This window comes from Convolutriloba macropyga, chromosome 11 (genome assembly GCF_964194025.1).
Source record: "Convolutriloba macropyga chromosome 11, txConMacr16.3, whole genome shotgun sequence".
NCBI lineage: Eukaryota > Metazoa > Xenacoelomorpha > Acoela > Convolutidae > Convolutriloba > Convolutriloba macropyga.
The window spans coordinates 55,592,809-55,617,361 of NC_134478.1; the positions used below are offsets into that span (position 1 = coordinate 55,592,809).

A 24,553-nucleotide genomic window follows, 5' to 3' on the forward strand; every position below is an offset into this window, starting at 1 on the left:
ACTTTATTTAGTGTGTTAAAAAACGTGTAAAAAATTTCTAATTTAGCGGTAACCCGTTTCGTTAACTTCGTAATAAATAAGAGTTTTTAGTCAACAGACACTCAATAATTTTCTCTTATTTTAGCTCAAAAGAACAAGTACCGTGGAAGAAAGACATTTCAGTTCTCTATTTTGATTATGGACTCAGGAATTTGAGGAAAAATTTCAAATCAGCTTGCAACTTGGAGTTTGACTGTACTTTGACCTACGATGCTTATCCTGACAATCTGGTTCCAAAAATGACTTCCTATGACAGTATTATCGTAGTTGGAGGTCCAGGGTCTCGCAGATTTCTGTCATTTTGGTCCCGAACGTCGAAGACCAGAATTCCTAGCCAGATTTGGACTGCAATAAGGTAACTAGTTTATAATAAAAGTTAAATAAGGTAACTAGTTTATAATAATAATAATAAAGTTTTAAAAATTTGCACTAAATCTGTAGAATTTTTCATTTCAATATTTTTGACAAGACAGTAAGCTATTGTCATCTGGGCAAAAGTAAGCACCAACCAGGATTTTGTTTTCTTACTTTTTAGGAACGAATGCAAAAAAATGTATGTCGAGGAAAACAGAATTTTTGCTGTTCCGATTTGAAACTAAAAAAACTATGAGCTGTTTTCGTTTTTAGCTACTCTTTTGCTTTTCAAGAAAATTGAACAGTAACAACACTTTTGCTGCTATTGAATTGCGTGTACCAGTTTTTTGTGAAATTTCCTGAAGTCATAGACTTTGGAGGTGTTTTCCTTCTACTGAAATGAAATTGAGTTGATACTTGCATATATCTTTGTCAGTATATGGAAACTTAACAACAAAGGATACCAACAACGAGATATTTTTTTGCTTTTAAAAATGTGTAACTTTTTATTCTGCAAAAAGAGCAAAAATCAAAGAGCAGAACAGATGGTAAATGCAATTTGCTGCGTGAATCGAAATCCAACCAAAGTTTTGATTAAAAACTTCTCAGCAGACTAAAACTGAATTGAGTAATGAACTTTCAAGACTTACAAACACCATCGAGGACATGCGAAAACAGTTAAAGCAAAAAACGAAATCGCTCAAGAACAGAAACAATTAATCGACAAACAAGCTCAAACGATCTCAAAACAATACCATGTTATTGACAAACAAAAGCAGCAGATAGAATTGAAAGATAATGCAAACGCGTACCAGTGTCGAATGATTGATCAATTCCAATCGGAAGTCGGATATTTACGGGATCAGAACAGTTCGCTATTGGAAAACTTAATGGGTCACAATATTCAAAATTCAATAAACCTTTTGGAGCCGTCGGAATCAAAATTTTTTTCCAAAATTTTTTAACAGAAACACTAACCATCTTATAGTTTCAGACAGTACATACAAAAAAATACGACAATCTGATATTTCTTATGATACTGGGATTCATTCTTATCCCTCTGCAACAATTATTGATTTGGGACAAACAGTCGAACAGTATTCGTCAGGAGCGAAATACCAATCACTCATTTTTCATGCGGGTCATAATAGTATAGATAAGGGTGTTTCGGGGGTGGTCGCAGCATCTCAATTATGTGAAACTGTTACATAAGCAGTCAAAAACTTGAAACCTCACAGATTTCTACTTTCTGAAATTCCACAAGTTAAAAATGGCCATTATGGGCGTGAATCGAATAATATTGAAATTGAAGAGTTCAATAAGCAACTGCGAAATATTGCTTTGGAGTTAAATGGAACATTTAAGTGGACAAAAGTAGAGGTTTTGAAATGCAACATTACAACATCCGAAATATCTAATGATGGTGTTCACTTAAATTTGGTTTGAGTACAAAAAATTGTCAAGAGTATTCGGAACTATTATCAACAGCATAATATTACTGTTTCACGAAACAACATTGCACTGCGACCAATTCAGCGTTTTTAATCAATCCTTTGGTTGTGTGACTTAATGTTTTTTGTCAGCAAAAATGAGCATTTCCAAACTAACAGTTTTTGCTTTTTTACTTAGCACTTCAAATGAAAAATTTATATAATCGGTTATGTCACACAACCAAAATCATGATTATTATAATGTGAAAATTTTGTTCCGCTTTTTTCGATTTTTGAGTATTTGCAAAATAGTTTTTTTACACTTCATGCGCTTGCTCCTAAGCGGTGATATTCATCTAAATCCGGTTCCTTTTTCTCACATTCGTGAATCGGACATGCTGATAGAAATAGTTACAAAAGATTGCAAAAATCTAAACATTTGTCTTTTCAATGCACGCAGTTTAAAAAACAAATATGACTTTTTCACTGACTTTTTGACAAATTTGACTCAAGACACAATAGTGGTTCTAACTGAAACTTGGTTGAATGAAACAGATATTTATCCAGAGAATTTTTCGAGTCCGAAACACAAATTTTATTCAAAATCGAGGTCATCAAAGACAGGAGCAAACAAGGGTGGGGGTGTTGCCATCTGGGATCCTAGGGACATATCTTCAAAACAGCGAAATGATCTAAATGTACTCAATGAAAGCTTTTTTGAGTCCTTATGGGTAGAAATATCTGGGCTATCGGTTAGCAAAATCCTAATTAATGCTTCGTATTGTCCAAATAAAAACTTGGGAAACTATTTCATTGACGAATTAACATCAGAGACTTCCTCGGCGTACTCAATCACTGACGAAGTTTTGCTTTATGGCGATCATAATCTCAATTGTTTCAACAAAAGGGAATCCACTTTATTGGATGAATTTGCGAGTAATTCCGGCCTTACCTTGTCAAACACAGAAAAACCAACACGAGCCACCAGCCAAGGCGTAACACTAATCGATCATGGGTTTTCCAGCAAAATCCAAATTCAAGATGTTCAGATTTTTTTGCCATCAGTTGAAATGGATCACTTGATTGTTTTATACACTACCAGTTTTCCTGTTGAACCTAAAAACAGGAAGCAAAGTTTTATCAGTAGAAATAAAAGAAAGTTCGATGCAAATAAATTTAGTCTTGATCTTTCAAATCAGGACTGGAGTAACCTATATCAATGTGAAATTGGAAATAGCATGTGCAATGCTTTCATAAACGTTTTCAGTACTACTCTAGAGTTCAACGCCCCACTTATAAAAAGCTTTCAACCAGAAAGAAAAATTGCTGAAAAACCTTGGCTGACAAAAGAGTTGAGAGAAGAAACCACCAAAAAACATAGACTTTCTAATATCTGGAAAAAATAACCCATCGGAGCAAGCGCATACAATTTTCAAATATCAGAGAAATTTAGTTAATAGGCGTTTAAAGACAGCCCAAAACAAGTTTTGCAAACAATTTTTCAAAGAACTACCAACAAGTAAAGAACAATGGAGTTTCATCAAAAAAAGAATTGGCATAGAAAAGGAGTGTCTCGTTATAGACAAACTAGTCGACGGTGAAACAGAAGTAGAAAATGAACTTGATATTGCAAATTGTCTCAATAGAGGTTTTCAAAAACTAGGCTTATACAATGGACAATATGTGAGCGCTCCAAATATTTCTCGCATAGAAGTTAGGGAAAAATTTTGCTTCAGAACAGTTACACTAAAGGAACTAGATGATGCCATCGATTCACTCAACAACAATAAGTCTCCGGGTTCAGGAGTTTTTAATGCTTGGGCAATCAAGGCAGCAAAGCTTCCAATCGGAACCCGTTTGCAATTTGTTTTTAACACATGCATTAGTCAAAATATTTCCCCGGAAAATTTAAAAATTGCTTTCTTAAGTCCGGTCTGCAAAAAAGGGGAAGTAAAAATTTGCGAGAACTATAGGCCTATCTCAATTACTCCAATGTTTGCAAAACTCTTTGAGCGAATACTTCTCAATCAGGTTAACGAATTTATACAAAAAGAAAAATTTTTGAACGGTACACAGTGTGGATTTCAAAAACTTCTACAGATGCAAATAAGTCTTATACAGATGCTGTTTTACACTTAAGCGAAGCATTATAAGAAAACTATGATAACTTGAAAATTTCAGTTGCTGTTTTTATTGCTCTAGCTGAGGCATTTAATTCAATATCGCACGAAATTTTTCTCAAAAAAATTGAAGCTTACGGTTTTTCAGAGAGTGCAGTTGAATTATTTGCTTCATTTCTTAAAAACAGACAGCAGTGTGTTAAGATAAATGATGTTTACTCAGAATGGTTGGAAACAAATCATGGTGTTCCACAGGGAACGGTTTTAGGGCCACTAGTTTTTCTTCTCTATATTAATGATTTTCGAGAAAAGGTACAAGGAAACTTCGACATAATTCAATTTGCTGATGACACAAGTTTCCATTTTAGCAGAAACAATGTCAGCGAACTGGAAAAATGTGTTTCTGAAATACTGGAGAAAACAGATAATTATCTAAAGCAAAACAAATTAACCATGAATACCGGTAAAACTGAACTCCTTTGCGTCTCGAGGGAACATGAAAATTTTGATCCAATAATTTTTCGGGGACAAGAAATTAAACCAAAAAGTCACTGCAGATACTTGGGTATAATAATTGATTATAATTTAAATTTTTCATGTACAACTCAACAAAGTCCTATCAAATATGGCCTCAGCGATTAGATCCATATACCTTTTACGTTATCAGTTACCTCTGGAAGCACGATTGATGCTATTCAAATCCCTAGTCCTTTCTCATTTAAAATTCAGTGCTCTATTTTTTCAGAACTTGAATTTCTCTGCAATGCAGCGAATTAATCGACAAATCAATTGGGGTATTAAAGTTTGCTATATGAAAAAAAAGTTTGAGAGATCTACAGATCTCTTAGTAAAATCTGACATTGTGCCAGATGAGTGTTTCAAAACTTAGGAATGATATTTCATTATTGAAAACACACGGCACTGAGAGTTTTTGTCTAAGTGGTAATGTCTTAGTAAGAAAAAACAACAGAACTGAACAGCTGATTCTCTTAAGGTCGAGCAGTCGATCAATACAAAAAAGAAGCATCCAAAAGTGGAATAAACTTCCGCGTGATGTCCGGACTATCAGATCAAAATCAAAGTTTAGACGCATGTTAAAACAGCATCTGCTCCAACAATTCAAACTTTTAACGTTGGAAAGGAACGTTGGTGGCTTCAAAAGTTATTTTTACCTTTAGAAAACGGAACCACTAATTTTGATTTTTAACATTGTACTGATTTTGTTTTTATAATTTTAAACTTGTAATATTTAACCCCTGGGTTATATTTTCAATTTACTTGTTTAAAAAAAAACAAAAGGTCTCATCGGAGGATTCGGAATCTTTGGTGCGCTGCAATTTGAGAGATGATGCTCTTTTTAGGCGCTCCGCGCGCTTTTCAAAATAAGGAAGCGTCAAGATAATTTTTAAAAAATTATTGAGTTTTTAAATTATTTTATACGCAACTCAGTTCGTAAACCAGACAAGTCCGATTTCTTCACAGTGAACTATTTTTTGTTCTTCAGACATTTTTAATCATAAGATGGGCCATTTCTCATGTTACCTAAGAGAATCAACTATACTACTATTTTCATATGTCTCTCCATTCGTGTTAAGCAAAACTTTCCTTCTTTCAAAGACAAAATTGATACAAACAGAAAAGAGCTTTAATTAAGTACGCAAAAATTTTGTTTTAAAATTGGTGTTCTGGTTAATATTTGTTTACACGTTAAGGTATTGAACATAATTGCTCAAACACTTCGAAAAAGTTGCGACTTAGAAAATGATTCATATGTGTTAGAAGAAAAAAGTCCTTTGGAAGAAAATAAAAAAAGGATATTGTTCTCCAAAAGATCGGACAAGAAACAATTTTAATTTGAGAAGCTTGGTTAAAACGATGCCAATTCAACGGAAGCACAAAATTGCAACTGTCTGTTATGAAAGAAAAATATTATATGTCTCGTAGGAGCCTATAGGAAACGGTATAGGCAAAAATTTTGATTTATGTGGAAAAAGAAAGCACAAAGTAGGTCCGATAAAAAGAATTTTTAAATGAGTTTTAATAAAATATTAACATCTTTACAACAAGCAGTTCGTTACCACGTTAGGCTTCATTTTATGAGACGTTTTTATTTATCACACTCCATTATACTGTGTAATATATTTTAGTTCATGAGGAAACAACAGGTTTTAAAAAAAAAATAGCTCGATCCTTGTTTATCTGAGAGAAAACCGTCGCTTGTCTTGTGAAAGCTCGAAGGCTCCACTTTAACGACGGAACTCTAGTATTGTATTAAGGTACCTGAAAAAGCTGTTAAAGTTAGTCAATTCGAAAGCATTATATGGAAAATAAGTGATTTTTGATCTGTCTCTGTTTTCCTTAAGAACAATTTATTTAACGAGGATCAAGGTTCCGTAAATTTTTCTAAATAAGTAGGACTTTCGTTACACTCTTTTGGCTGATATTACATTGAAAGAACTTGGAGTTGGATAAAATTGATTCAATCACATTTTCCGTTTAAATCAAACACTGTACCAATCTTCATCTGAAAATAAAAGGTTGGGATAATCCGAGTTTCAATAATCCGTGAATATCTGGGACCTAAATAATGCCTTTACAAGGCAAGGCTACTTAGATATAAAACATACATAAAATTGTTCGAATTCTCCCGATAATTGGATGAGACTTAAAAAAATTAAACTTTCAGAGGTTGTCAAATACCATACAAACAAAAATTTTCTTCGGTTTTTAGAAATCAGTAGTGGGATCAATCTCGTTTTTATTTGATTCCTATAATATTGCAACCAAATAGATAGCAGAGCCTCAACTTGCTGTAACTGATTTTTATCGATGAGCCATTCAAATAAACATTACCGCAAATTACAAGTGCTGCAAAAAATTTCATCATCGCCCAGTGGGTTGGCTGATTTTAGAATCTCGGAAAAGGTTCCAGAGAATACTCCACACTTCTGGAAAGCTAAAGGAATGAATTGATTCCCAAAGTCACTCCATTTTTCGGTGTATTGATTATATTTCACGTCTTCGGCATCTCTTAGGGCAAAAACCTTTTTCTTCTGCCTAAAATTTCTCAATTTAAGATTAAACTACTTCACAGAGTTGAGATGTTTGTTTTATCTAAAATTTTTCGTTGAAAAATTTTTGCAGTAAGCAAAGATAAATCACCAATCCCTGATTTCTAAAATGATATTTTATCCCGTCTTCGTGTACTCTGACACCCAAGTTATTTTTGAGAATCGCATAAAGATTCCTAGAGAAAAATTTAATCCAAAAATAAGCTCCTATTTTGTATTTTGAATGCTGAACTTTTCCTAAATGTGTTATGGAAAGCAGTAGCAATTAAGTCTTTTCCTGTGCAAGTTTAGTTATTGTTGCGACCCACTTTAGTGAGGGAGGAACTATATACTCAATTGGGTTTTTTTTTGTTCAGACAATTTTTGCCGATCGATATAATTATCGCAGGGAGTTGTGAGGGGTATCATTAGAAAGCCCGTCCAGCGTAGAAGATGGAATTAATTTTTTTTCCATTTTTTGCCTTTTATAGGGAGTTATCGAGTTTTAACGTTTTGTGAATACAAGAAGAAATTCAACTGTTTTTATTCAAATTTTCGGTATTTTTAACCATATTTTCGTTGATTTTGCTAAAATATGTTAAAATTGTTAACTGTAGTGCTATCGATTTTATCTCTAAGGTTACAGGAGAATGCAAAATTGTTCAATCCGAGTTTTTTTGTCTAGAATTTATTCTAAATTTTTCAAAATTAAGACTTTTTTCGTCAAAAATGGGACCAAATTTACATTTTTAGCCCACTTAATTTAAATTTGCTGGAAATAGACAACTTAAAACCGCTGCCATATTCTTCTGAAGACTGAACAAGAGCTAGTTGTACCGAAGCTGTTTTTAAGAGTCTTCTGGAGTTATAATATTGCCAGTTTTTTCAAACTTAAACTCAATATTTGCACGAAATGCTGTATTTATTTTTAACAACCTGAAAAAATTTATTTAAAAATTAATCTATTTTGAAACAATTGAACAATCGGTTGTTTTGTTAGACACCCGGCAAAACTTGGACTGATCTTGATCTCACCATGCATCCTCACGATAAAAATATTACTAGATTTTAGTGGGACGCAATTTTTTTTCAAAACATTTCCGCTATGTAAATGTTTTTTATGTAATTTACTGAAAATAACTTCAAATCAGGGCCCATAAATGACAGATGCTAATTACAATAAACGAGGCTCAACGAGAATTTTTTGTGGTTTCAGAGTTAAGCTCACGGTTTTTATGGCTCTGACCAATTGTTTTCATAAAAGTTTTATGGAGTTCATGAGTTTTCCTTTCAATTATTATAATTTTTGTAGCCCAATGACCTAGTGTCACCAATCAAAAATCAACTTAGTTTTTAGGAAATATAAATGAACCTAGACATTTTGTTTCAGTTGTTATCTAAGGTCTGTTATGACTTTGAATAATTTTGTTTTAGAAAAAAATTCGTGCATTTTTGAACTTGGCCACTATTTTATCTTATTTCTCTCAACTGCGGAAGCAGCCGGTGAAAAAACAGGCAGAAAACAATTTCCTGTAACGGTTTTATGTACAATTAATGGTCTACTTGTTTTGATACTACGCGTTTTCAATTTTTTTAAGCTTAATTGCACATTTTATGTGTTCACTTTGTTTACTTGTCGAATTATCATATTATTGACGAGTCCAATAGAAGGAAAGCAAAGTAAGTGAAATGCACAACGTTGGAACAAGGCGTATATTGAATTGTTAACTGTTTTTGTTCAATAGTTTATTCCTTTTGGTCTGAGACACAGTCATCTCGCAAAATTTTGTTGATTTTGTTTCTGCCTTAGTTAGTCTCTCTTTTTGGTGTTGTACGCCATATAACAGATAACGATAGATCCCAATTGCTTCCCCTGGGCGTATGACTTCACCTAAGGTAAAGATTAAGTTAAAGATTTTAGTTTATAGCTGTTTGTTTTAATGAATTTCAAATTAAATAAAAAAAAAGAATTTTTTTTCAACTCTCCTTTTTGTTTCATTTTCGTCACCATGTAACTCAATCTAACTAATTAGGAGTCTCAATTACTTATGTTGATTTGAACATGTTTTTGTGCTTGGTTATACCTTGTGACTGATTGCTTCGACCATTTATAATCGTAAAAAGTTTTTGTAGTCCTTTTGGAAGGAAGACTTTTTGATGTTAAGATGAAGTGAAAGTGATGATCTACAGTTCATACAGGTACGGCAGGTAACACTTTATAATTATTGTGCAATGAACAATGTGATGTCTGAAAATGATTTGAAGTTTTGCTTCTTTTTGTATTTGTTGTTATTTTGTGGGGTCTTGACTTAGTCGCATTATTACTAGGCCCAATTGGCTTCCTGATGTGTTGCAATTTAATCCATCGCCGTTTGTTGAAATCTAAACACTGTTATGACTTTTAAAAATATTTGTTTTCATAAACATAATTGGGTTTTTGAGCTTCCTTATTATTTTAAATAGTTTTTCGATCAATTTGTAGCTCATTCGCTGTAAACACAGGTCAGAACCCGTTTCCAGTGAGCTATATTTTAATCATTATAACGCTTTAGTTTCAAACATTTGTTTCTCGGCTCTGTTACCACTGTTCCTAGGAAACTTTAAAAAAATAATTCAGATTTTTTTTATTTGTGAATTTTAAAGGGTTTTTGTTTTCCTTTCAATTTATAATAACAGTAATCGTAGGTCCCATTGGCTTGGAACTTTTGCGCAATTAAATACAGGATAATGAAATGTTTCAATAGCTTCCAATGGAGATATAAATCAACAATTTAATTACTTCAAATGATATCTAATGACATAAATAACTGTGAAGTTAATTCTTTTCAAAAATAGAAAAGTACTTTTTGAATTTCGCACCTCTTTGCTATTTTCGTCCATCTGTTAGCCAGTCGCATTGAGGATAGGTCCCATATCTTTTTTAATGAAGCATAGGTTAAATTGTTTTGTTTTGGTTTTATCTGATGCGAGTTTGATTTGGTTTGATTTTTTTTATTTTAGACATCGATTATTGGTCAAAAACAGTGTTTGTTGTTTGGGTTTTTTATTGTCCTTTCTAGAAGTCTTATTGTCAACAACTTCCATTGGCCCTCTAGCGTTGCATTGATGTATTCAATTGGTTGTTTATTGAACGATATGTATGTTTTTAAAAGTTTCTCTCCATTTCTACATCCATTGGTTGTTTTGGTTGTTTGTAGGTTGTTTATAGAACAATATTCATGTTTTTAAAAGTTTCTCTCCATCTCTTCATCATTTGGTAGTGAATTAAGTCAAGAATATGGATGAGTGGGGTCGAAACATTATGTGCGTACTCACATTACCGAGCCTCCTTGTTAAATATATAATCAGATGCTGTATGGTCGAAGTTTTCGTTAATTTTGTCATAAATAGGCTGCGAGTCTACAATTGCACTTAATTCTGCAATGCTTTGAAGGATTAAATTTTTCTTTCGACTTTTTGCTTGTTGGTTTTTCTACGAGCTATAAAGAGATTTTCTTAAACTACAACCAGTTATGTCGATTGAGAGGCATGCCTGATTCCACATAGCACTGGTCAATATATTTCCAGAACCTCTTTTATCCGTCAATTTTATCAAGAATATAATTTAGATATCAAAATTCTCGAAAAACCATGGTATACTTAAATGCTATTGGACTACTCGTCTTTTCAATTCGCATTTTGTAAACTCATTCAGAACGTTTTCAGAGCAACACCAAACTTCAGTTATGCTTCAGTGAAGATTCGAGAGATCTATCCGAGCAATATTCGAAAAAAAGTTTGAATCAGAATAATATCAGTCTGATTCAGAGTCTGAACCAAAAGAATTCAGAGTTTCAAATGGAACAATCCAGATTCGGATTCAGAGAATATCGGAGCCACAAGTTACATGAACAGACTGTGATTCAGTACTGATTAGTCTCTGTAAAATATCCTGATTCAGAACTGAATTACTATGATTGTTAGGTACGAGTATTAATTTAAACTATCGCTTGTAGTTATTAATAATTTTAGTCTAGAATCCTCCCGCCATCCCGACATCCGCATCAGCCGGGGACATCTGGGTGACATGTTTAACTGGACAGGTGGTTTGTCTCGCCGGGCTAACTTGGAGAGAAGCTACGTATACTTCTACAAGAACCCTGAGCAGTTATCGATGACTCAGGTCAAGGCAAATTGGGGGTTAGTTTCTGGTTATATACGACTCCAACCTCCCGGGTCAAAATTTCAGCGTCATTCTAGTGATTTTTTTCAATAAAATGCGTCGAATGCTTGCAAAAAACAAAATCGAAAGCCGTAACTACATAAATTACGCTGAAATGCGCTGAAACTGTGTGAGAAATAAGTAGAACTTTTACCGCATTTCGTGCGTAATTGTTCGAGAATTACTCGACCAAGAATGCACGCAGGTCCAGGTTGTTTTTCCGATATCAACAACAACTAGCGGTTGGTTTCTTCTTTAAAAAACACGCACGTGCATGTTCTAAAATGCCGGATAACATATAAAGTTTCACAGAAAGTTTCATATTATAAAACTTGCATAGAGTGAGTATTTCAAACTAGGTTAAGTGACTCTGTTAAAGACTCTTCGAAAACTTTGCATTACTGCTGGAACAGCAGTCCCCACCACGAATGCGAGATTTTGTCAGTTACTTCATCAGTCACGTGACCTGTACATATGCAACTGCAGTTCACATGCCAACGGTAATTGATTTTTCTGATCCGATTTGATTAATTTTTCATAACTTATTTTGTCGCCCTTTGTAACAGGTACTAGTCAAATAATTAGTTAACAGCCTCTCTTGTAAACTTTTCTCTTCTAGTATAGATATTTCGCACACGAAAGAATCTGGTCAGAAAACTTATGAGATAAAGGTACATTTCTTCTACTCTTCGTGTAGATTTCAACGATCTCGCTCGATATCTTGCAAGCGTTGTAAAAAATGTAATGTTAAACATAACTTTTTTTGCAAAAACAGTTATCACTAAAGAAACGGCTGATACTTACAGGGTGAGGGTGTAATTATTTGCGTCCCAAAACATATAAAAACCAGCTTAACCTCTCCAAGAATTAGATGATGATTTTTAGTTATACAGGTTGCCCTGAGTGAAAGGGCAGTTTTGCAATGAATGCCAGATTTGTTTCTATCAAAAATTCATTGAAAAGAATTTTACATCTCAGAACTTGGAGAAAAAAAGGACATTTTAAAAAATTGAATACAAAAATTTGGCTCAGAATGTGAAACAGCAGTGTAGCTTTCTATATTATTTATTTTGATTCTAAATGAACAATTTAATGAAAATGTTCTATTGAAAGCAAACATTAGCCACGATTTACACGTTTATTCAAAAAATAACTCAAAATATCATTCCGAATTTTTTTTTAAAAAATTACGGTGAAAAAAGTTAAACAATATTTGAATGAAAACAAAATAAGAGTATACTGGAAACGGGCTTTGCACTTGGATATGTTTTTTCTTGCTAGAAAATGCGGGATCTCACCCTATCAGACACTTCCGAGTAGCTTTGCATTGCCGGGTAAAATCCGGGATTAAAATTTCCGGGATTAAATGCATTGGGTACCAGTATCAATCTTTGGAAAAAATACACTATATCTTCGTTAGGGCAACCAACGCGTTTTATCATAAAATTACTAATTTCTCTAACTTTATTGGATATAGTTTGTGGTTGATCTTGATTGTCTGTCTATCTTTTGTGTCAATTTCAATATTATGCCTAAATATGTGTTCACGTGTTTATCAGATCTTTTCACAATCAGCAGTTTGGTTTAATGCTGCGTCTTAAAACTTTAAACTTGATGAAAACAGAAATTACTTTCGAATGAAAGAACACGAGGTTAGAACTGTGTATGAATTATATATAAACTACAAACTAGAGATAGTTCAAGAAACTGTTGGTATCAAATTTGACTGGGCTGCTACAGATCACACAATACGGGATCTCTTTATGTATGCCAGTCAAACTTGACAAAAGATATAACAAATCGAAGGCAAAGATATATGCCTAAGACCTGTCTGTGCTATAAGTCTCAATTTGAAATTGTTGGGGGGCTGAAAAGTTCAATTAATTAAATAGATAGTTTAAATAAACAAGCTTACACTGAGTGGTATTTAACCGGGTTGAGCTGTTACTTGATTGTGTTGTTGTTAAGTGAGTGCGTCGTTGAAACTTCTTCAAGTCGGTTTCTCGTAAGAATGTTCTGTTTGAAAATTAGAAAATGTTCTTCTAAGTTAGAAATCTTTTATATAATTTCTTCTCTGTTTGAATTTTGACATTTATTTTGTAGGAAAAATAAAGCAGTTGTCTGCTGCTCGTCGTTGGCTCTGTTATTTGTCTCTCTAATTTTATTCCGTCCCACTTCGCGGAGAGAAACAATTAATTCCTCTCAGCTCCGTTTGGGCCGATAGGGAGCGAATCACAAACTCACGTTCATAGTGAGGTGCTTCTTAATTTTCCTATTGGCCGAGAAGGCAAGAGAATTAACTCTTTTTTATCTCACGGAAAAATTATTGAAACTCCAAAAAATAATAAAAATCTAAAAAGCTGAGAGCATCAATTATTGATTTCGTAGGCGCCTGTTTTCTGCTTTTCCCCTCTTCTAAAACCACAACAATTATGGTTTTCTTGGGGGCTTTTTATGAGACTCTATTGTCTTTTCCCCTGAAGCAATCTGCTTCATCTTTATTGAACTTGGGGGGAAAGATCTGCATTGCAACTGTCAAAAGCAGAAGTAATTTAAATCAAAAGAAACTGTGGTTTTACAGGCCGCCTACGTTCAACAACGTACATTTTCTGTCCTGGATATAAGCGAAGAGATCCAGGCCTAAAGTTGTGTTATTTAAATAAGTCGAACCGAGTTGTTTAAATACTTGTGTACTGGTAGTCTTAATAAGCGTTAGTTTGTTTAGCGCGCGGCGAAAGAATGGTTAATTAGCGCCTAAATACGTTCGCTCTAATGCGGGATTAATTATCCGTTCATTTGTAACGGCTCTCGTAATACTACATTGGATAATGATCCGTATTGAGAACCACCGATGCCCGACCGATTTAGCAGAAAGTTGTATTAATTTTTACCCAAAATTGTTACGTCTTGTGCCAACAAACGTTGTTTTATTTTGGAGTCAATTTTTGAGGTGAATACGAAAAAGTAATGACCTGAGCCAAAAAGAGAGGGTCAAAAATGAATTGATCCATTCCAAATTAGTTGGAAAAACAAGTGTTTCGAGTTACGCGTACAGGAAATCATATGTTAATATAAGCCCTGGAAACTTAGCAAGTCAGAAGTCGGGGTCAAAGTCTATCTTAGAAATGGTAAAGAAAAATAAAAGGACTTAAAGATGCACAACCTACGCTCAAACATCGAATTGATAGCTTATAAAGAACTCTGAAAGATGTATATATTCGAGAAAGCATTCATTCGACCGTTTACCTTTTGACTAGCAACGGTGTTGTAAGTTCAAGGAATACTTTTAGGCTGCTGTAACAGAGATTTCTGAAAAACTGTAATTTTAAAAATCTCAAAAATTTAATTAGAGCATCTTTGTTCGTAATATGAATAACAGCGCATGCTTGGAAAAAGCATTAAAAGTGGCTTAGAATTCCCAATTAGGTTTAAAAAGCCAACGAGTTATCGAAAACAACCCAAAGACTGCTTCTATTCAACAACGACAACATGAAACATTAGACGCCATTAATACGCCAGTAATGATTCCAGGAAGCCCAAAACCTACGGAATTTTGTTTTTTTTTCGGAAATTGGCCATGTAACTCAACAATATCGAAACGTTAACGAATAAACAAACACTTGCAAAATTCAACGCAACTGCAAAAAAAGCGGCCTTGTAAATTTTAATAATAATAGGCCACTCTGCTTCGCATCTCGACATCAAAGTCATAAAGATTACATTAAAAATGATTTTGTCCAAATAGGAACCTCACCAAAAACAAAGCACAAATCTCTACGACAGAAAACGGGCAAGAACAATCCAAGACCGGATATTAATTAACCTTGCAAGAGTCTTAGAAGATCATGTAAAACTACCATCCGCGCCCGACTGGGGAGTCCCCCAACTGCAGGATAAGGCAACTTCCAATCAGAAACTCAACAATATTACTGCTTCAGCTTTAAGCAAACTTCGTCTGGGATTATAGTTCGTGTGATGATTATGGTATTGTGTGAATCTTGAACGACCAAATTAATGACTCGAAAACTAGTGAACCAAAAAAATAACTTAAAATTTTGTAATAGAAACAACTGTACTGTCTAGATCTGGTCATGCATGTTGACTGAACTGTTCTTAAAAACGGACCGCAATGAGAGCTCGCCTTTGCTTCTGCTAAAAATATTTATCAAAACGGGCTATCAAAAAGATATTCTTTGCAAAATCACCAGCAAATAGGTGACTATTTGAGGTACAATGCCTAATAACGTTTTTTCAGTCCGCCACTAAAAAGACAAATTGCTTGAATTTATTTTGAGTGCGTCTTTTGGAAAGTCTTCAGCCGGTTTCATGAATAGACGTTAAGCTTACTTTATAGAATTGCTGGACTCTGTATTCAGAGTCAATACCACTGTCATATGTGTACATCATTCATTAATTGAGTGCCGGAAAATTAATAACATGTAGTATTTTCGTTCATTTTATTTTGCCCGTCATTTCTTTATTACTCAGATTTTTCACTTTGTTACTTCCCGGTGTCTGTGTTCATGTCGGTTCATCCCTGTTTCACTTCCCGCGTGGTGATTAAAAGTTTTTTTTCGCATAAATTTGAAATAAGCACTTCAAATTTCGTTTTTGTTTGCTATCATTATTTCGAATTCAGTCATTATATTTCTTTCTTGAATTCTCGCCGCAAGGCTTAGGCTAAAAACTAAATAAATATTTTGCTTAGCGAGATAAACGCTAGAAAAAAGCCGTCATCTCACCCCGCGAAGACTGTAGTAATAAAGTTAAATACGACTTGGCGCAGTCAGCAAACAACCGAGCCCCTCTGGGACAAACGAACTCCAGGCCCACCTTTTTGATGGGATGAATGGCAGTAAAATGGCTGAGAAAAATAGGAGTGCAATTTAAGCTAGCCCTGCTAGCTAAAGAAAACATCTTATTGGACACCCTACTGGGCCTCAAACACAACATGGTTGATTCGCGAATGGAACGAATCTACGAAGAGACCAGACCAGCGGGATTGGGGACAAAACGCCTGAAACGCGCAGCAGAATGTTAACTGGCAGAACCATTGTCAACGTTTGATGGAGTTTGGCATATTGCGCGCTAACAAAACTTGGCAACTCGCAGACCGAAAGACCGTCTCCCTTCTTGAGTATTGGAGTGGAGTGGAGGGTCCACGGATAATTAAGAGCAAGAAACCGCATATCATGGTGGACACATTGTCTGAAGCAGAACTGCGAACCCTGTTGGAAGGAGCACTCATCAGAGCCCAAAATATAAAATTTGACAGGCATGTTTTTTTCTTAACGAAACGGCTTTGAGGAAACACTGGACCACTTCTAAGGAAAACTCGAAGAACTGGAAAAAAATGTGACTTCGAGAACAAAGAAGACCTACTCATCGGAGATGTGTATATAACAAATTTAATGGATCCACAAATCCAAAAAGAAACGCTGAAACAAACGGTGGATCACAAAAAAGCTCTTCAACTAGCTACCATTATAGAAATGGGGATGTGAAATTAACACCAAATCCAAGTTCATAAAAAAAGTTTGTGCCGGATTGGTATGGACCACAGGCCACAAGGTCAATTGCATTGCAAATTGTAAAACATGCAATAACTATGTTTTAATTAACAATTTCGCTAAATTCTATAGAAAACCGTACAAACAAAGAAATATCTCGAACCAAAAGAAACGTCAGTTAATGCTTTAATAAGAAAAACCCAACGGACGACTCCATAATTTTTGTAAATCGTCACTGGGTTAAGGACTGTACAAATAAAAATAGAACAGTGGGGATGACAACATGGTAGCTGCAATCGTGGATGGTGTCGAAAAAAATTTAACCATTGAATACGCCAATCAAAATTGGCGATATTTTTTTACACTACTAGTCGATTTGTGAAGCATTTTGGAGAAGTCATTCGCAACGCGAGTAGTAGAGAGTAATTCGCTAGCAACCCTTGTTGAGCGAAAAGAACAAGTCGCAATTGCACACGTTCTCAAGTGAACCAATGCGGATTCAGGGAAAAGAATTCAACAGCCAATGAAAATCACAGTTGTAGCAGAAAGCTTCCAGTCACTAATCGGCCACGATCTTTTTGACCAACTCGCATTTAGTTACAGAACTTCCATCTACAAATTATGAAGACACAGGTACAACAGAAGAAACTATCCCATACGCCAAATGGTCATTGGATATTGCAGCGATACCGAAGTTGAGAAGGTGATAACCCAAGCAAACCACAACGCGATCGAGCAAAAGAAAATAGTGAGGACCGCGAATCACGATTTATCCGTTCAAACGAAATTTTTCGCACAATCCCTTTATCTGAACGCGCCGTCCATCTCAAACTGCCCCGGAAAATCAATGACAAAAAGAGATCAAAGGAGAATTTGGAAGACTTTTAAGAGGTGATCGCCCCGGGTTCTAGGTTTGTAAAAGCGCAAACACAACAAAACGGTCCAGTAAACCGATTGTGACTGTTTGAAGAAGCAATATCGCCAAATTTGGAACTCAACTTGAACGCGAGACTCTGTTAAAAAACTACGCGGACAGACGTGGACGCCGACTCGGAGGGAAACTCTTGAAGGAGAAAACGAAAAGTCATGTTGAAGGGTTCACGAGGAAGATAAAAGGAGACATGAGGTAAAACATAAACGACGTGAAACCCGCAGCGGAGTATCATCCTCCAGTTCAAACATAGCACGCGCCATGCAAGGTTGTGTGTCAAAAAATTCCTCAGAGAAGAACGGTCTTCTCCAAGTGAAAAATCAGCTAGAGATATGCTGCTACCGGCAACCTCAAGCGCACATTCCTCGACATTACAACAAGTTCCTACCGCCCATGCTGAAGATAGAAATAGTGAAAAACCAACGAGCAGACTAGCCAGAGAAAGTAAAGAATACTTCGGAAATTTTGACCCGACATTTATCTAAGTGAAGCTCCACCAAGACGCAAACGACGAGCTGGAGAAGTCAAAATCTTCCAGCCACCATCTACGCTCGTAATTAAAACTGTGCAAGCAACAACGGAACAGGCAACAGAAGAACGGAAGCACGGAGCAGAATGTGGACTGGCAGAACAATTGTCAACGTTTGATGGAGTTTGGAATATTGCGCGCTAACAAAACCTGGCAACTCGCAGACCGAAAGACCGTCTCAATTCTTGAATATTGGAGTGGAGGGTCCACGGATAATTCAGAGCAAGAAAGCGCATATCATGGTGGACACATTGTCTAAAGCAGAATTGTGAACCCTGGTGGAAGGAGCACTCATCAGAGCCCAAAATATAAAATTTGACAGGCATGTTTTTCTCGTAACGAAACGACTTTGAGGAAACACTGGACCACTTCTACGGAAAACTCGAAGAACTGGAAAAAATGTGACTTCGAAAATAAAGAAGAACTAGTTATTGGAGATGTGTTTATAACAAATCTAATGGATCCAAAAATCCAAAATAAGTTGCTGAAACAAAAGGTGGAACACAGGAAAGATCTTCAACTAGCTACAATTATAGAACTGGGGATGTGAAATAAACACACCAAAACCAAGTTCATAAAAAAAAGTTGTCCCTGCAAGCGTAAACGCAATCCAATATCGAACTAACATTCGCTCCACGAACCTGTCAACTACGAATCAAATGCCAAAACAAGCCATTCAACATCCAACGATTCACTGCGAAAACTGCGGATTGGTATGGACCACAAGCCACAAGGTGAAATGCATTGCAAGTTAAAAAACATGCAATAACTGCGCTTTAATGAACCAATTCGCTAAAATCTATAGAAAACCGTTCAAACAAAGAAATATCTCGAACCAAAAGAAAAGTCAGAAAATGCTTTATAAGAAAACGACCCAACGGATGACTCCATAAATTTTTTACAATCGTCACCGGGTTACGGACTGTACGAATAAGAAGAGAGCGGTGGGGATGACAACATGGTAGCTGCAATCGCGGACAGAAGTTGGCTCCGACTCGGAGAGAAACTCTTGGAGGAGAAAACGAAAAGTCATGTTGAAGGTTTCACGAGGAAGATAAAAGGAGACAAGAGGTAAAACATAAACGACGTGAAACCCGCAGCGGAGTATCATCCTCCAGTTCAAACATAGCACGCGCCATGCAAGGTCGTGTGTCAAAAAATTCCTCAGAGAAGAACGGTCTTCTCCAAGTGAAGAATCAGCTGGAGATATGCTGCTACCGGCAACCTCAAGCGCACATTCCTCGACAATACAACAAGTTCCTACCGCCCATGCTGAAGATAGAAATAGTGAAAAACCAACGAGCAGACTAGCCAGAGAAAGTAAAGAATACTTCGGAAATTTTGACCCGACATTTATCTAAGTGAAGCTCCACCAAGACGCAAACGACGAGCTGGAGAAGTCAAAATCTTCCAGCCACCATCTACGCTCGTAATTGAAACTGTGCAAGCAACAACGGAACAGGCAACAGAAGAACGGAAGCACGGAGCAGAATGTGGACTGGCAGAACAATTGTCAACGTTTGATGGAGTTTGGAATATTGCGCGCTAACAAAACCTGGCAACTCGCAGACCGAAAGACCGTCTCAATTCTTGAATATTGGAGTGGAGGGTCCACGGATAATTAAGAGCAAGAAAGCGCATATCATGGTGGACACATTGTCTAAAGCAGAAATATGGAACCGGGTGGAAGAAGCACTCATCAGAGACCAAAATACAGTATTTGACAAGCCCGTTTTTCTATTAACGAAACGACTTTGAGGCAAAACGCTGGAGCATTTCGACGGAAAACTCAAAGAGCTGGCAAAAAATGTGACTTCGAAAATAAAGAAGAACCTCTTATTGGAGATGTGTTTATAACAAATCTAATGGATCCACAAATCCAAAATAAGTTGCTGAAACAAAAGGTGGAACACAGGAAAGATCTTCAACTATCTACAATTATAGAACTGGGGATGTGAAATTAACACACCAAATCCAATCTCATAACAAAAAAGTTGTCCCGGCAAGCGTAAACGCAATCCAATATCGAACTAACATTCGCTCCGCGAACTTGTCAACTACGAATCAAATGCCAAAACAAGCCATTCAACATCCAACGATTCACCGCGAAAACTGCGGATTGGTATGGACCACAAGCCACAAGGTCAAATGCATTGCAAGTTGTAAAATATGCAATAACTGCGCTTCAATGAACCAATTCGCTAAAATCTATAGAAAACCATACAAACAGAGAAATATCTCGAACCAAAAGAATAGTCAGAAAATGCTTTATAAGAAAACGATCCAACGGATGACTCCATAAATTTTGTACAATCGTCACCGGGTTACGGACTGTACGAATAAGAAGAGAGCGATGGGGATGACAACATGGTAGCTGCAATTGCGGACAGACGTGGACTCCGACTCGGAGAGAAACTTTTGGAGGAGAAAACGAAAAGTCATGTTGAAGGGTTCACGAGGAAGATAAAAGGAGACAAGAGGTCAAACATAAACGCGCGGAGTATCATCCTCCAGTTCAAACATAGCACGCGCCATGCACGGTCGTGTGTCAAAAAATTCCTCAGAGAAGAACGGTCTTCTCCAAGTGAAGAATCAGCTGGAGATATGCTGCTACCGGCAACCTCAAGCGCACATTCCTCGACATTACAACAAGTTCCTACCGCCCATATTGAAGATTGAAATAGTGAAAAACCAACGAGCAGACTAGCCAGAGAAAGTAAAGAAAACTTGGGAAATTTTGACCCGACAATTATCTAAGTGAAGCTCCACCAAGACGCAAACGACGAGCTGGAGAAGTCAAAATCTACCAGCCACCATCTCCGCTCTTAATTGAAACTGTACAAGCAACAACGGAACAGGCCACAGAAGAACGGAAGCACGGAGCCGAATGTGGACTGGCAGAACAATTGTCAACGTTTGATGGAGTTCGGAATATTGCGCGCTAACAAAACTTGGCAACTCGCAGACCGAAAGACCGTCTCAATTCTGAAATATTGGAGTGGAGGGTCCACGGATAATTAAGAGCAAGAAAGCGCTTATCATGGTGGACACATTATCTGAAGCAGAAATATGGAACCTGGTGGAAGAAGCTCTCATCAGAGACTTAAATACAGTATTTGACAAGCCCGTTTTTCTATTAACGAAACGACTTTGAGGCAAAACACTGGAGCATTTCTACGGAAAACTCAAAGAACTGGCAAAAAAATGTGACTTCGAAAATAAAGAAGAACTACTTATTGGAGATTTGTTTATAACAAATCAAATGGATCCACAAATCCAAAATAAGTTGCTGAAACAAAAGGTGGAACACAGGAAAGATCTTCAACTAGCTACAATTATAGAACTGGGGATGTGAAATTAACACACCAAATCCAAGTTCATAACAAAAAAGTTGTCCCGGCAAGCGTAAACGCAATCCAATATCGAACTAACATTCGCTCCGCGAACTTGTCAACTACGAATCACATGCCAAAACAAGCCATTCAACATCCAACGATTCACTGCGAAAACTGCTGATTGGTATGGACCACAAGCCACAAGGTGAAATGCATTGCAAGTTAAAAAACATGCAATAACTGAGCTTTAATGAACCAATTCGCTAAAATCTATAGAAAACCGTTCAAACAAAGAAATATCTCGAACCAAAAGAAAAGTCAGAAAATGCTTTATAAGAAAACGACCCAACGGATGACTCCATAAATTTTTTACAATCGTCACCGGGTTACGGACTGTACGAGTAAGAAGAGAGCGGTGGGGATGACAACATGGTAGCTGCAATCGCGGACAGAAGTTGGCTCCGACTCGGAGAGAAACTCTTGGAGGAGAAAACGAAAAGTCATGTTGATGGTTTCACGAGGAAGATAAAAGGAGACAAGAGGTAAAACATAAACGACGTGAAACCCGCAGCGGAGTATCATCCTCCAGTTCAAACATAGCACGCGCCATGCAATGTCGTGTGTCAAACAATTCCTCAGAGAAGAACGGTCTTCTCCAAGTGAAGAATCAGCTGGAGATATGCTGCTACCGGCAACCTCAAGCGCACATTCCTAGACATTACAACAAATTCCTACCGCCCATGCTGAAGATAGAAATAGTGAAAAACCAACGAGCAGACTAGTCAGAGAAAGTAAAGAAAACTTCGGAAATTTTGACCCGACAATTATCTGAGTGAAGCTCCACCAAGACGCAAACAACGAGCTGGAGAAGTCAAAATCTTCCAGCCACCATCTACGCTCGTAATTGAAACTGTACAAGCAACAACGGAACAGGCCACAGAAGAACGGAAGCACGGAGCCGAATGTGGACTGGCAGAACAATTGTCAACGTTTGATGGAGTTCGGAATATTGCGCGCTAACAAAACTTGGCAACTCGCAGACCGAAAGACCGTCTCAATTCTGAAATATTGGAGTGGAGGGTCCACGGATAATTAAGAGCAAGAAAGCGCATATCATGGTGGACACATTATCTGAAGCAGAAATATGGAACCTGGTGGAAGAAGCACTCATCAGAGACTTAAATACAGTATTTGACAAGCCCGTTTTTCTATTAACGAAACGACTTTGAGGCAAAACACTGGAGCATTTCTACGGAAAACTCAAAGAACTGGCAAAAAAATGTGACTTCGAAAATAAAGAAGAACTACTTATTGGAGATTTGTTTATAACAAATCAAATGGATCCACAAATCCAAAATAGGTTGCTGAAACAAAAGGTGGAACACAGGAAAGATCTTCAACTAGCTACAATTATAGAACTGGGGATGTGAAATTAACACACCAAATCCAAGTTCATAACAAAAAAGCTGTCCCGGCAAGCGTAAACGCAATCCAATATCGAACTAACATTCGCTCCGCGAACTTGTCAACTACGAATCACATGCCAAAACAAGCCATTCAACATCCAACGATTCACCGCGAAAACTGCGGATTGGTATGGACCACAAGCCACAAGGTCAAATGCATTGCAAGTTGTAAAATATGCAATAACTGCGCTTCAATGAACCAATTCGCTAAAATCTATAGAAAACCATACAAACAGAGAAATATCTCGAACCAAAAGAATAGTCAGAAAATGCTTTATAAGAAAACGATCCAACGGATGACTCCATAAATTTTGTACAATCGTCACCGGGTTACGGACTGTACGAATAAGAAGAGAGCGATGGGGATGACAACATGGTAGCTGCAATTGCGGACAGACGTGGACTCCGACTCGGAGAGAAACTTTTGGAGGAGAAAACGAAAAGTCATGTTGAAGGGTTCACGAGGAAGATAAAAGGAGACAAGAGGTCAAACATAAACGCGCGGAGTATCATCCTCCAGTTCAAACATAGCACGCGCCATGCACGGTCGTGTGTCAAAAAATTCCTCAGAGAAGAACGGTCTTCTCCAAGTGAAGAATCAGCTGGAGATATGCTGCTACCGGCAACCTCAAGCGCACATTCCTCGACATTACAACAAGTTCCTACCGCCCATGTTGAAGATTGAAATAGTGAAAAACCAACGAGCAGACTAGCCAGAGAAAGTAAAGAAAACTTGGGAAATTTTGACCCGACAATTATCTAAGTGAAGCTCCACCAAGACGCAAACGACGAGCTGGAGAAGTCAAAATCTACCAGCCACCATCTCCGCTCTTAATTGAAACTGTACAAGCAACAACGGAACAGGCCACAGAAGAACGGAAGCACGGAGCCGAATGTGGACTGGCAGAACAATTGTCAACGTTTGATGGAGTTCGGAATATTGCGCGCTAACAAAACTTGGCAACTCGCAGACCGAAAGACCGTCTCAATTCTGAAATATTGGAGTGGAGGGTCCACGGATAATTAAGAGCAAGAAAGCGCATATCATGGTGGACACATTATCTGAAGCAGAAATATGGAACCTGGTGGAAGAAGCACTCATCAGAGACTTAAATACAGTATTTGACAAGCCCGTTTTTCTATTAACGAAACGACTTTGAGGCAAAACACTGGAGCATTTCTACGGAAAACTCAAAGAACTGGCAAAAAAATGTGACTTCGAAAATAAAGAAGAACTACTTATTGGAGATTTGTTTATAACAAATCAAATGGATCCACAAATCCAAAATAAGTTGCTGAAACAAAAGGTGGAACACAGGAAAGATCTTCAACTAGCTACAATTATAGAACTGGGGATGTGAAATTAACACACCAAATCCAAGTTCATAACAAAAAAGTTGTCCCGGCAAGCGTAAACGCAATCCAATATCGAACTAACATTCGCTCCGCGAACTTGTCAACTACGAATCACATGCCAAAACAAGCCATTCAACATCCAACGATTCACTGCGAAAACTGCTGATTGGTATGGACCACAAGCCACAAGGTGAAATGCATTGCAAGTTAAAAAACATGCAATAACTGAGCT

At 36.8% G+C, this 24,553-nt stretch overlaps 1 protein-coding gene across 2 annotated transcripts in view; it reads left to right on the plus strand.

The window, feature by feature from the left end:
• LOC142349488 (4-galactosyl-N-acetylglucosaminide 3-alpha-L-fucosyltransferase 9-like) overlaps nucleotides 1-24,553 on the plus strand; it is a 71,673-nt gene that overhangs the window by 10,957 nt on the left and 36,163 nt on the right. For both annotated transcript variants that reach the window (XM_075401082.1, XM_075401083.1), the window contains 2 exons: nucleotides 125-394; nucleotides 11,005-11,172. In XM_075401082.1, coding sequence (XP_075257197.1) covers nucleotides 125-394; nucleotides 11,005-11,172 — 438 coding nt within the window. The remainder of the gene's footprint in view (nucleotides 1-124; nucleotides 395-11,004; nucleotides 11,173-24,553) is intronic.